Source organism: Apteryx rowi, unplaced genomic scaffold (assembly GCF_003343035.1).
Source record: "Apteryx rowi isolate R43461 unplaced genomic scaffold, aptRow1 scaffold_9, whole genome shotgun sequence".
Classification (NCBI taxonomy): Eukaryota; Metazoa; Chordata; class Aves; order Apterygiformes; family Apterygidae; genus Apteryx; species Apteryx rowi.
Genome location: NW_020451204.1, coordinates 1,031,897 through 1,045,099, shown reverse-complemented (window position 1 = coordinate 1,045,099; position 13,203 = coordinate 1,031,897). Strand labels below are relative to the sequence as shown.

General features: G+C 44.7%; 1 protein-coding gene across 1 annotated transcript in view; it reads left to right on the top strand.

The window, feature by feature from the left end:
• LRGUK (leucine rich repeats and guanylate kinase domain containing) overlaps window positions 1-5,331 on the top strand; it is a 53,921-nt gene extending 48,590 nt beyond the window's left edge. Inside the window, exons 19-21 of the mRNA XM_026091277.1 lie at window positions 180-209; window positions 4,472-4,644; window positions 5,067-5,331. Coding sequence (XP_025947062.1) covers window positions 180-209; window positions 4,472-4,644; window positions 5,067-5,218 — 355 coding nt within the window. The 3' untranslated portion in view covers window positions 5,219-5,331. The remainder of the gene's footprint in view (window positions 1-179; window positions 210-4,471; window positions 4,645-5,066) is intronic.
• The last annotated feature ends 7,872 nt before the right edge of the window (window positions 5,332-13,203 follow it).

Sequence of the window (13,203 nt, the reverse complement as noted above, 5' to 3'; positions counted from 1 at the left end):
TGATGGAAATACTGTTGTGTAGATGTATTTAAAGTATTTGTGGGGAAAAAAAAAACAACCCATGCTTCTGAAGCTTTGCAGTAAAGCCTGTAGCGATATTGTTTGTCTGAATATTGAGGTGATTTAATCTTTTTTTCCCTTTTTCCCCAATTTTATGCTTTCAATATTTGGAGTGGAAGAAAGAGTAAACTAAAAAAAAACGTCAAGGGGTAAGAGCATGAAATAAATTGTTGACCTCCAAGCACAGCCAATAAAGCAAACATTGTTTTTCAGATTCAGGGACAGCAAATTAGTCTGCTGTTTTACGAGGCRACTTTGTGTCTAGATCCCAAATAATTTGCATAATTTTTCACATCTAGCAGTTTCTGTTTAAAGTTGAGCTGTGGTGGAAGCTGTACCATTATCCTTCAGGTCACTGACACTTTAACATGTTGGATCCAAATCCTGCAGTTGTTCTGTTACTGCTGGTCTACAGGTAAAACAGGTGATCCTCGATGGCATTTACTCCAAAGGTGATAATTAAAGATTTGTTTAGATGTCTGCTAACTGACCTGTAACTTTTAGCAGGTCAGTTTCTAAATACATCCATAGCTTATTTTCATTGCTAAGACCACAATTATGGTCTTCTCCTTGGAAGTCGACTCTGAGGCCCTAGTTTTTCCTGATTTCACAAAAGAAAACGTTGTGCCAGTTTCCAGTGACTTCTGAAGCTCTCTGCCAGTGGCTGAACTCTCCCTCACATRAAGTGTGGATTTGTTTTTTCTTTTTTTTTGCCTGAGGCTCCATTTGTTCTCACTCATAGGCTTAAACAATTAATCATTGCCTTTGGCAAGTAGCAGTCCTTTAGGGCAGTATATCTTGCAAATGTACTTTAAAGACGACCGCTACTAACCAGAGACAACGATAAGTTCTTTAGGTCCCTGCCTGCTGTATTTCATTATTCATTTTTACCAGTAGAGTTATTTGTAAGGCAGTTGTATAACCCAGATATTGAAATGATCTGGTTGCAGCATAACAAGGAGAAGAGAAGACAAGAAGGGCAAAATATAAAGCAGAGTTGGGAACTAGAGAGGTAGAGAGTGGAAATTTAACTTCTGAAACTGTTACTATACCTTCGGTATTTGCAAGTTTGATGGTGGAGTCAGAACCTCATCTAGCATTGACTAGTKCATTTAACAAAGAACTATCTCAAATATTTAATTGCAAGTACTCATTCCTGCCAAATGTCATCACATGAAAGTTATCCATCAGCTGAATTATTGTGTCATCATGTGGAATGGTATATGTTGGGGTTTGGCAGTCCAGTACAAGCATAATCTAAACAAAACCTGTAGCAGGCCAGTGTTTTAATCCTCAAATCATTACTAATATATTCTATATTTGGTGCACAGAGATTCCATTTATCTCCTTATTCCGTGGAGTACTTTTGTCCTTTTTTAAGCTTCCCTTTTTTTTTTAATTTCCATTTAACTGATTGGGACATTTGAGTATAGGGAAAACCTTAAAGTCAGGACACAGCTATGCCTCCTCCACTTGTAACAGTTATCTTCTCTGTGCTTGGGTCTTCAGGGAAGGACTGGAGATAGGTTATCAGAGCTCGTTTACAAATCACCTGGCAGTAGCAGGTGCTAATGAAGGACATTTTCCAAAAGCACAAAGAAGAGGTAGGTTCTCAGCTCCTCCACCCCACCCTTCCCAAATACCTTGGATATCTAGGTGGTGTAGACCTCATAAGCTCTGGTTTCCTGTTATTTTTGGTRTTTTTTTCTTATTCTGAGTCATTTTACAATAAACCTCCATTAAATTAAATGTTTGCTATGATATTTGTACTAGGAGGCCCCAGTATACAAATAAACACTGAGATGAGTATTGCAATACAGCCTCATCTCAAGGCTTATTCAAGTTCACAACTTAGCTGAGACCAAAATAATAGTGAGGCATTTAGTGGAACATCTATTCTTCCTCCTACGTTTGTTATAGCTGCTGTCACAACTACTGTACTATAACCCCTTAATTTAAACTATTGACTCTCCTAGAAAAAATGTGCTCATCTASTGCCACAAGTAAATGTGGGTTACACTTGCAAGACTGTACTTGTCATTGTAACTTAAACTGCTTCTCCACATGAAAGAAGGTACTCCATCAAAAGCACCTTTTCCTCCCAGAATAATTATATCTATACTTTGGCTTTTACTGAAGGAAAAATGTTGTAAATTGTTCCCCTAGCAGCTAGCATGGTATTGACAGAGATATCTACTGTAACACTGAGTTTTTGGCATTCTTGTCATCGACCTATCCAAGTGGTTTTCAGGGGAACTTGGGTACCAACTTTCCCTGTACAGCCAAGAGTCGCCTCCTGCCAGGTAATGTGTTAATTAGTCCCCAGAGTCTACCTTGTCTTCTGCCCTTTAACAAAGGGACTGCTAGAGGGGAARCCAATGAAGATTTCTGTTGAACGCCTTAGGATGCTGTATTTTGAGACGGTGCATTCATGTAGTTGTGCCTAGAGATCCACACAGGGTTAATTCTAACCATATGATACCTGTTGTTCACCTTTATTAGTAGGCAAACGCATGAATGTACGGTCTAAAGCACAAACAGTAGTAGTCAGCCTTTCAGAAATTGGCATAGATATTTTTGAAGAATCCAAGCTGCTCTTTATACTAAGCTTGAATTTACTGCTACTAGTAATTGCTTTTCCCTACTGCAATTATGTCTGATGGGTATTACAGGCAGCTAAAATGAGATTGCAGCTAGAGTTAAGCACTTGGCTACAGCAAGTTCAGTGTTTGGTGATGAGCACCCTTGGATGCGGTGGACCTCAGAGAAAGGCACTACAGGATATAATCTTCCTTGCTTTGAAGGCAATGGCAAAATTCTCATTGACTTCCACAGTGCATCTAGTGAGATGATAATTATCTGTTTCTTATGGGAGTACCACACTGTTTTATCTCATTATTCATGACACCATCTTCTTACAGCTTGGATTTATTAAAATACTGCTGAAATACTTTCTGTCTATTCYCTGGAATGCTGTAATCATAGTAGTCTCATAAGATGAAATGCTCCTTGCAGGAATTTGGGGATGAAATTCTGTGGCTTGCACCATAGATAAGGTCAGGGTGGATAATACTTGAAATTCCTCCCAGACTCACAAGTCTATTAATCAGAGTTTCTCTCATCTAGACTGGAACAGCCCTTTCTGTTTGAAGATAGATATGAAATGCCTTAAGCACCGCTCCAGAAATATGTTATGGTTTTACATTAAATAGATATTTGTTGATCTCTCTGTATTAATCAAAGCCTCTTCCCTTACTTTTCCTTAAGTAAATTCAGTGTAGGATATAGATGGAAACAGGAAGCCTTTATCATGTCAGAACAAGCTGCAGGCATGATCATTATCGTTGTCATGTTCACACATACCTGCCTTAATCTGAAGGCCCCTGACTGCTCAGACTTTGGCTTTGGTTACAGATTTTCTGCAGGAGACCCAAAGGGTGAGAGGTGCTGTGGACACTGCTCACTGGTAAATGGCTACTCGTTGTCCATGTTGTCACTGCAGTACTACGGAAACATTTGCTTTCTCCAAATGAATGTAGAATCCGCTATGCTAGGGATTGTGCAAACATACAGGGTAGTAAGAAAGTCCTTTGACTAAGTGACTGTAATATAGACAAAACAGATGAAGGGAAACATTACTTCAAGGAAGTACTGAGACAGATTTAGAAGTGTACTATTCATGACATCTGTTGTGTCTAACTTAATAATCACTATTATCGCAACACTTCTAGTTCAAGAGAGCAGTGAGCAACTCACGAAGCCTGGATTCCCAGTTCCTATGTTGTCCATGGAGAACAAGACTTGCAGCGACTCCTGTTGAGGCAGGCAGTGGTAATAGGCAGCTTGACTGCAGACCTGGGTGACTACCAGTGACCTATAGAGTCTGTGGCAGAGTGGAAGTCAGTTCTGCAGTTAACAATTAAACTGTCTTTTCTCTCTGTCTAAATATGTCTGTGGTACTAAACTCTTATTAGAAGCTTGGCAGGTAACCTGTTAAGTAGACCTTCAGGTAGTCTTTTCARTCACTCGCTAAGAGAGAACATTGTGATGCTGAACTACAGAGTTTGGAAACAAGAAGCTCTGAGCTCTGATCCCAGATCCGAAGTTGATTCACTATGTGGCATGAACCTCTTTGTTGTATCTGTCTGTGATTGATTGATTAATTAGATCAATACATAAAATGAAAATGAAGAGGGGTAATAATTGTGTCTGCTAACCCCAGAAGTTTTGAGAGAATTGTAATGAGTGAAAGTTTTTGTAATTGATAAACACTGCAATTTATTCGTGACTTTTGATTGATTTATGTGACTGCAACAACATCAGTAATATTGTCAGATCGGTAATACTATCGGACTTGCTGCATATGCTTTTTTATTGCTGTTTTAAAGCATAAATCATTTCCTCCTCTCAGTGACAGAGAATCTGGTCCTGCTAGTGGACTACTTTTAATCTCCTCATCTGGTGCAGCTGCTACTGAAGGTTTGCCTGCTCGGACCCCTCTTCCCCATGCTCGGCGCACTGAAGAAGACAAAGTTGAGCATCAAGATCCAAGAGGAGCTGAAAACGGAGTGGACAGATTGAAAGGTTTGAACGCTATTYCAAAATAATGGTTTTGTTCAGGCTGTGTATCATGCTTACTGTAATGATAGTAGCTTTATTCAGGTGTCAGGGCAGCTTCTTCATGCTTCTGAAAACAGCTTGCTTTAATAATCAGCAATTTTATGATGTGGTAGAATCATTAAGCATCATGCATAATATAGCAGATTTCTCTTAGTGAACTTCTGGAGAAAACAAAATGGTGAYTATATGCTTAGGCATAAAGTTACTCTTCCATTCATATTGGGTAGGTTAGCCACTAGACTACCTGGAGATATTTCATCTTTTTTATTTCCATGAAACACTAGGTTTTCAGCTGGAGACATGCTTTGTGATAAGTTTTGACTTTGCATTGAAATAAACCCCTGCTAGTGAGTGTTTGTTCACTTATTTATTAACAGTTTCTGCAGAGACTGAACTCCCTAGTGACAATCTTCAGAGAAAATCCAGCAAGTCCAGGTCTGGTTCTTCTCATGTGCCTCAACTCACCAACCGGCCAGGCTCCAACTCCAAACCTGTCCTACCTCCAATCCCATCCGGGCGGAAGAGGACCAACCCTTGATGGCTGCTACTAGCCAAACCTTTGTCTTGATCGTGCTGAATCTTTCTGACTAACAGGAATACTGATTTTGATAGAATTTCTCCTCGACAAAGAAAAGTCTATCAAAGATTATTTCTAAATCCATTTCTGATTAATTCTGAATAGCTCTTCCCTCTCCAAAAAAAGTTATTTATTTATAACTTTATTAAAAAGTAATTTCTGCATTTCCCAAAGCTAGAAATTATTTCCCCAGGCACTCTTAGCTGGGAAATGGCATAGAACTTTTCCTGACAGCCATATAACCATATCTTCCATTAATTTCTTTTTTCCTCCCCCTCCCATTTCACAGATTTAATTGAGGTGTGGAAGTAYGATGGCCTCTGATAATATTGTCTATATTGCAAGACTAGTGAGTTATTCTGAAGAGGGATTTTGTGAAATGTTCAGAGTTAAGTGGGGAGTGAAAACTGCTTCCAAAACCTTTTTAATAAAWGTAGTTTTTGAAGAGATGAGACAGAATTCTTTGATTTGCACGTGTATTTAAACAAACAACCTAGTAAGGAACCACCAGAAAAAATAATAATTACTGAGAACTAGCTGAAGCTGTAAGTACTCTGTGAAGATTTGTTTTTCTATATGTAGAGCAGAACTCTTACAAGTAAATAAAACTCTTGAATTGATGTTTGTCCTGATTAATTTGTATTACTGTCTATTTACAGAACAGATAGGAAGGCCCTTGGCCTGGGAAGCTTCCACTGAGGAGGTCTGTTTGCTTTTATATCATAGCGTGGGTCCTCAGAGATCTTTGCATGCACAGAAGAAGACATGACTTGTTGCCACAGCATGGAGTAATGTCTGTAGAGTAGCTCTGGTTTACCTCATTGCGCGAGTTCAGAATGTGGCCAAGGGTTTTCTTTGTTTAAATAGGATGAACTGAACAAAGCAACACAGCTCACGGTAAGTAATGGATAGATTCAAGCAGCCTGACCTTAAATTCCAAGGAAGCCTGTAAAACAGCTCAGCTTTTTATTAAGTGGTTTCCTTTCCATATAGCAGCTGACTGTATCCTCAAGCTGAGGAAGAGCAGCTCTTCTGAGGCAGCGGTTTTTATCAGTGATTTTGGCAGAACGAGGAGCAAGGATGGATGCCCTGCGGCCTGGGTTCGAAAGGAGTTCAAGCAGACAAAGCTGCAGTTTGAACCTTAGCGGGTTTCGCCAAGGYGGTTTGGCAAGGTGGGTGCCCGACTACTATTGATTAACTACCTAACCTGCAGAGTTTCTTCAGCAAATCCCACAGGGCTTCTCGTGGCTGTTTTCTCTCCCTAAATACCTTTGTAGGTGTTGGCCGGGGTGTTACAGCTGGTTGCACGGCTGACTGACGTGGATGCTGATCAGTGCATCAGCTCTGCTGTTTTATAGGTGATTGATAGTAGTTTTGCCAGCGCCGTGGTTAATGAATGTGTGTAAGGTACCTTGTAGTTCACGCACAGTAGCGCTGCTGGGGCAAGGGTGTTCACACCTCCTAGATTTAGCCCGGTAACTGAACTGCTTAAATTAAGAGGCTAGTGCAATCAATGCGGATAGAGCAGTTTTCTCCTGGACGCTAATTCAAGGAACCCATGTTAGGCCTCCGCTCTGTATTGCGGTCTGGGTATGTTCTGTCCCTCTCTGTTGACAAAGGAAAAAATCCAGGAAAATGAGCCTCCTCATTTAGGTGGTTAAACATTTCCCCACATTGCAGCAAACAATAGAAACCTGGACTGTTTTCCATAACGCCTGAGTTGGTAGGGTACATACAAGTGTCTGGAAAGCAAGGATACTGGGTGTTAGATGGTCTCTCAGCCGCATCGGTGTCTTTTTCCTTTCACTTCCATTCCTGCCTAGTTCTCCAAGCCAAGGCCGTTTCCATATTCAACCCCAGTCCTGCACTATTCCCTTGGAGTATTTACTCCTTTCTGTGTAAAACAGAACAAAGCATTACAAATTATCCTTGAATTGCACTAGTCAGGATGCACAATCCTTCCTCTGCCTGAAGGCTGTAATCCTGCAGAAGCCTTGTGCAGTTCAGGCAAGTGAAGAGTCTTAAATGTTAAGCCTTCCAGTGCAGGAATTGTCTCTATATTTTGATTATRTAGTGCTGAGTATACAGTATAAATAGGTTACTCTTATTTCCCAGTGGGAAAGAGAAATAAATCATTTGTTCTTCTGTCAGTGTCACCGGGAAAAATCATCGCTTGATTGGGATATTGGTTAGCTTGCTTATATTTGTATCAGCTAATAGCGTTTGAAGAGAATCTCTGGTTTTGCAATAAATTTCTTGGGCCCTGGGCTTTCAAATACAAACGCAGCTAGTGCTCTTGCATTCGGTGGGATTGCACGTGCAGTCTAGGGGATAAGGACCTTGCATGGAAGTAGGAAGTGTGATTTTAAAAATACCAAGGAGGTTACAAAAGCGATAAAGTCGCTTCAGCAAAATACTCAGTTGCCTTCCCTCTGTCRGCTTTTACCACCGCGCACTCTCACGCTTGCTTTCTTCCCGCTCCCCAGTAGACCGTAGATCCAACTTATGAGGTTCCTTGAAGAAACTGCATTATGTTGACCTGTACTTTGTCTCGTGCGCTCTGAAGCCTGGAACATCTGGCCAAGTTTGAAAGCAGAAGTGCCTTTGGGTTGCCAATATGTAATATTTACATTTCATTTAGCAGATTGTGAAGCTTCGCAGTTCGTCATTTTTTACTTCAGAGCATTTATTTTTGGCTGAAAGTACAGAACTTGTAACTTGGTGCCTATATATTTATAAACTGGCGGATAAAAGCGGGGCTGTTTTGGGGAGCCGTGTTTTTATTGGCAGGAGGCATGTTTGGATTACAGCAGAGTAACACCTAAGTTAGTCATAGTCAAACAAGTCTCCGAGCCTTGAATTTTACAGAGGGGAGCACAGCAAGCTGTTTAATTTCCCTTTTTTAAATTAAACATTCAACGTTCAATGAAATCAGTGGCTGTGGTTTCTGCTGTGCAGGCTGCCTCAGGAATGCAAATGGCTTTACCAGCCGTGGATGTAGCTGTGGGCTGATCGCATGCGCTACGTAGTAGCCCCGTGTTACAGCCTGGGAAATCAAGGCAGGGAGACATCCCAATTATTTGCTTATCTCCTGGGGTCTATTGCGGGAACTGAGTCAGGACCCAGGAGTCCTGTCTTTCTGGTTAGCGGAGGGAATACCAGGTCAGAGAAGACTGCATTTATGCAAAGCGAACGTGTTCCGGGAAGGCAAGGGCAGCTATTTTATCCCGATTCCTCCACCAGGGCAGTAACAATATATTAGGAGTAACAACGCAGACGCTGCAGGACAAGGAGCTGCAGCCTGAAGGAAGGAATGGCAGGTTTGTTAGACGTGAGGTGCCTTAATACAAACCTGTGCCTGAAGGAGAAGTAGGTGCAGAAATCACTAGCTAAACTTTTGATCCGCCGCTTTTTGACATCTTGCAGGGGGCTGCAGAACAGGTCCATAAATAGCCGCTCTTGCAAATCTGCTGAACACGTGGAGCGCTGAAGGCCAGGTAGCTACGGAGCGCGCAGGCAGCTGGGGCAACCAGCTGTGGGCTTCGGGGAAGAGCAAAGAGCCGGAGGTAAGTAGCGGCTCGGATTCTCCAGTGCCCTCTCCCCAAATTAGTCAGCTGTATCTGTGGGGAAAAAAATGGGTGCAAAATAGTTTGGTCTGATACTCGCACCTTCGTCTCTCTAAAAGAAGGTTCCCAAACTWAATGTCTGAACTGCAGAAGGAGCCATGATGCCCACCAAAGGGGTTCAGGTGCAAAAAAATGCAGTTTTATCTGCCTTTCCTGCTAGGATTTGAGGCAAAATACTCAAAGGCTCTTGGTGGGCATGTGGAATGGGAGTGGGGTGAGAAAATGGAAGTCGTGTTGGGAGGTCACCTTGGAGAAGTTCAGGATTCGGCGGTCTGTTCCCAGGGAAGTGGTCTTTGTTAGTCTGTGAAGTTGCGAAGCTGATAATCCGTGCGCGTACCTGCTTGTGCGTACGCACGCRCGGCGCATACGCACCTGAGCGCTGAATCGCCCTGTGCCGCTCTTCAAAGCGGTCTCTGCCTCCATCTCCCACCAATCCACGGCCACCAGCGTGGGCCTTTCTTCTGGCTAGAAACTGCYGGTAACGGCTTGACTTGTGGGTGACGGCAGTGCGAAACCGGCACTGAAACCTTTTTTTATTTGATTTTTTTAAAATGTGTTCTGGAAACAGATGGGGAATGGTTGCCGGTACTGACCAAAGGGCTGTATATTCATTCCTCTGCAGAGCGCGGATCCATTTCTAAAAATACCTTTGCAAACGCCGTGTCCCGGCAGTGCTGGCTGGCTGGCTAACTTCGCCTGCTCCCTCAGGAGCTTGTCTAATTGAATATGCCGCATAATGCGCTGTTAATTTGGCAGCTGTCAAAGCGAATTATAATTCTTTTTTTTAACAGTACTGGGGTGGGGGCGAGGAGAGGCGTAGTTCGGTGTAATTACACCAATTGTCCGTGTTTCTCTTTGCCTCCTTGGCTGGAGGGACAGCTGGCAAAGAGCTTCAAGAAGACCGATCTGGTCTTTCCCCGGTCTCACCCCACACCTCTACAGTGTCGCTTGGTCAGCTCCAGCCCTGCAAACCTATCATCACCCCACCAAGGGCAGTGGGCGCTTCATAATGCCGTATCCCACCCGCGCGGCTCAGCCCGCAGGGACCAGAGCCTTCACCCGGCCATAGACCCCCTGAAAAGCAGGGCCCCGCRCAGGGCTAAGATAGCCATGTGGCTCAAAGGGCTGCAGCTGGGTCCCCAAAACACGTGTCCGTTTTACACTTATTATTTCCCATTGCCGACTGCGTTTGCATTAGGCCCAACCGGAGTCACACACCCGCTCCCGTGGGGCTGGAGGCACAACCAAGCAGTTCCCGATCCTGAATGAGACCCTGCAGCGCTGGCGATGAGCCCCCGCGGGGCTCCGCGCGCTGCRCGCGCCCAGCTGGTTAGGCTCTGCGGTAAATCTTTCTCTTTGGACATAGCCTTTCGGTAACCCCCACAAAATATTTCAAGCTTCTGAGATATTTTTTGCTGTCTCCTCTAAGGCAGAGGGAGAGGAGCCCTCGTCACCAAGGCTGAATCTCATTTTCCAGGGCAGCGGGGGGGAGGCTCCTACATTTTTATCATTCGTGCTTTTCCCCGCTCATCCTTCAGAGCAAGTAGAAGCATGAAGATGTAAATCAACATCCATCACAGAGGCACAAAGGCTCCACAGTGAAAAATCCCCCGTGCTGAGGGCGGTTTAAGAGAAGAGACTGGTTTGAGAGTACTGAGGGAAAGGACCTACAGCTGAGGTCCCCAGCATGCTTTTCCCTGACCACCCTGCCCAGCGCACGGGGACGTAGCATGTCCTGAGAAAGCCTCTCCTCTAGCAGGAGAGGGGCTGGTTTCATTTTTTGGGGACTCCAGTATGTTCGAAAGGAGCCTAGAGTGCTATTTCTTGAGTTAATGCCATGCTATGAGGCTTTCACTGTTCAATGGCAAGGACTACGAAGGAGCTTGCCCCTCTCCTCCCCTTCTTTCACTTGACATCTAGCTTGGCTTGCGTGGTCCAGCCCTGGGGATCGGTGCAGGTTAGCARTGCATGGGATGGGTGATCAGGGCGCTGTGCGCCTCCCCCTCCTCATTCCTGGGTTTGGCGTGATTGCACACAGCTGGCATCATCTCAGGCCAGCTAAAACACAGCRACTGGGGGTGCGAGCAGCAGCATGAGGACATCTGAGGACAACCTCCCACCAGCTCCTCTCTGCTGGGCTGCGCTGTAGGTTACTGGCCTGAGAATCGGAAATGTTTTAGCCCTACAAATAGACGACGAAACGGTCTGGGATACCCTGGCTGGGTGCTGTGGTGATCTGCACCAGCCCTAAAAACCGTGGGCCACAGTCGTGGTGTATGCGTGGGTGAGGAACCATGCTGGTGCCCAGTGCAGGTCTGAAGGGGCAATAGCCGAGTCTCCCTCCTCTCTTAGGCATGTTGCAACCCGTGATTCGCCTGAACTGCGCCTGACACTCCGTTATGGGAAGCTTTTTAGGAAGTTAATAGTCAGGATTTTCCACRTTATTGATTTTGTTGGCCTCTGTTACAACTGATTAACGTTTGCTGGGACGATTATCTAATAGTCAATTAGTAAAATGTTCCACTTGATGGAGAGGCAGTCGATGCCCTTCTAGCCGGTGGTGGTGGTGGAGCCGGGGCTCCCACCAGCGGTGCAAGTGTCCCTGTGTCCTCCCTCCTTGCCCTCCTGAACCACCCACCGACCACCCAAGTTTTTGACCCCACCAAAGAGCAATTGCTTCTTCAGGCTGCGTCTCCCAGCTGGGTCCCGCAGAGGTGTTGGTGCCCACGCGGCGGCGCTGGGGCGGCCGCCCACAAATGCAGAGACTGAGCTAACCGGGGTGCAGGTACCATCRCTGTTCCCCTTGGTTTTTTACCCAGCACTTCTGATTTCACCCACTTCCGAGCTCTGCAGGCAAAGTTTGCGAAGAGCTAGAATTCAAGAGTCATGAGAAACGACTTATTTCAGCAGTTAAAAACAGAGAGAAAGTCCTAAGAACTGGAGAGGAGGTGCAGGGAGAAGCCGCGGCTGCAGGAGCCCACTGTGCCCTGCGCGGTGCGAGCACCCGTCTCGCCTTGCCTTACCTTCTTGTTTGGAAGGGGGAAAAAATAATAATAATACTAAATATTTCCAGCAAGCTTTGGAGAGCCTTCGGAGAAGGAATGAGGGCCAGCAGACTCCAYGAGCCTGGGCCGCGCTAGAGGCAAAAAAATTGTTCTGTATCCTACGAGCTCTTCCCCTCCCAAATTTCCCATGTCAATAAATCTCACCTTCTTACCCTCTTGGGCTCCAGCTGCTGATTTATGTTTGCTATAATGAAAGACGCTGAACAGAAATGAACTGTGTGGCTCCAAGTGATTTACAGAGACATCTTTATCCCYTTTCTGCCCCTCATTTAATTTAGTGGCAAGGGCAAGTTTTTTCATACCTTAGAAGTAGCAAGGATTTCGCTGAGTTTCCCAAAGCAGTTCAAGGCTTTCCCTCTTGCTTTAATAAAAAAAAATAAAATAAAATCCCTTGTTTCTTCCTGACCCACCCCAGTGAGCTGGGCTGCAAAGCACCAAGGAAAGATTGGAAGCATTAATAAATACCAGCACGGAGTTAATGAAAGGCAAAAGATTTTGAACAGAAATCTCCAAGCTGATGAAAGCAGAGCCCAGCCGATGAGGATTTATTAAACGAACGGCTGCCAGGATCTGGGGAAAGATGATTTGTTAAATGAGAAATATATATGCTATAACTGCCGGGGGATTAAGCGTGCCCATTAAAGCTCTGAGATGTGGAGGTTTAAAGGTGTGTTAAATGTGAAGCGATGGCCAGGATTTCGGTGCCATGTCTTCACCGCCACGTCGCCGCTTTTGCAGTGATGGAGATGTCACCAGTGTCTGGAAAGACCGCAATAATCCACTTTTTTTTTTTTTTAATGCTTTTTTATGAATCAGATCCCATGCGGGAAGCTGGACAGCTCAGCTCCAATTTAATGCTTAAGTACTGAAGCTGTGAGACTTTYTAATTTACTATTCACCCTGTTCCTGCAGCAGCACAGCAGTAAGTGACGCAGTGCTCTGTGCTACRCCGTCCGGTGTTGAAAGCTTGTCCTGGCCCGTGCTGTGGCTGGGTCCCCCCTGTCTGCGCTCTGGGTGCTGCCAGGTGCCTTGGCCACCCAACTCAGCTGCCTGGGTGCAATTAGAGACCATTTGCAATGACTTAATGGATATAATTTATTGTAAGTAAGTGCAATTAAAGATGAGCCCCCCCCCCCAAGCCACCCTTCCCCTCTCTTGCCTTCCCTGTGCAATGCCCCCTTAGTAGGAACSACAGCTAAAAGGGCTGGACGACGCGTGTGGTCCGGGATGACGGCTGCAAAGAGGGAGGGAGGGA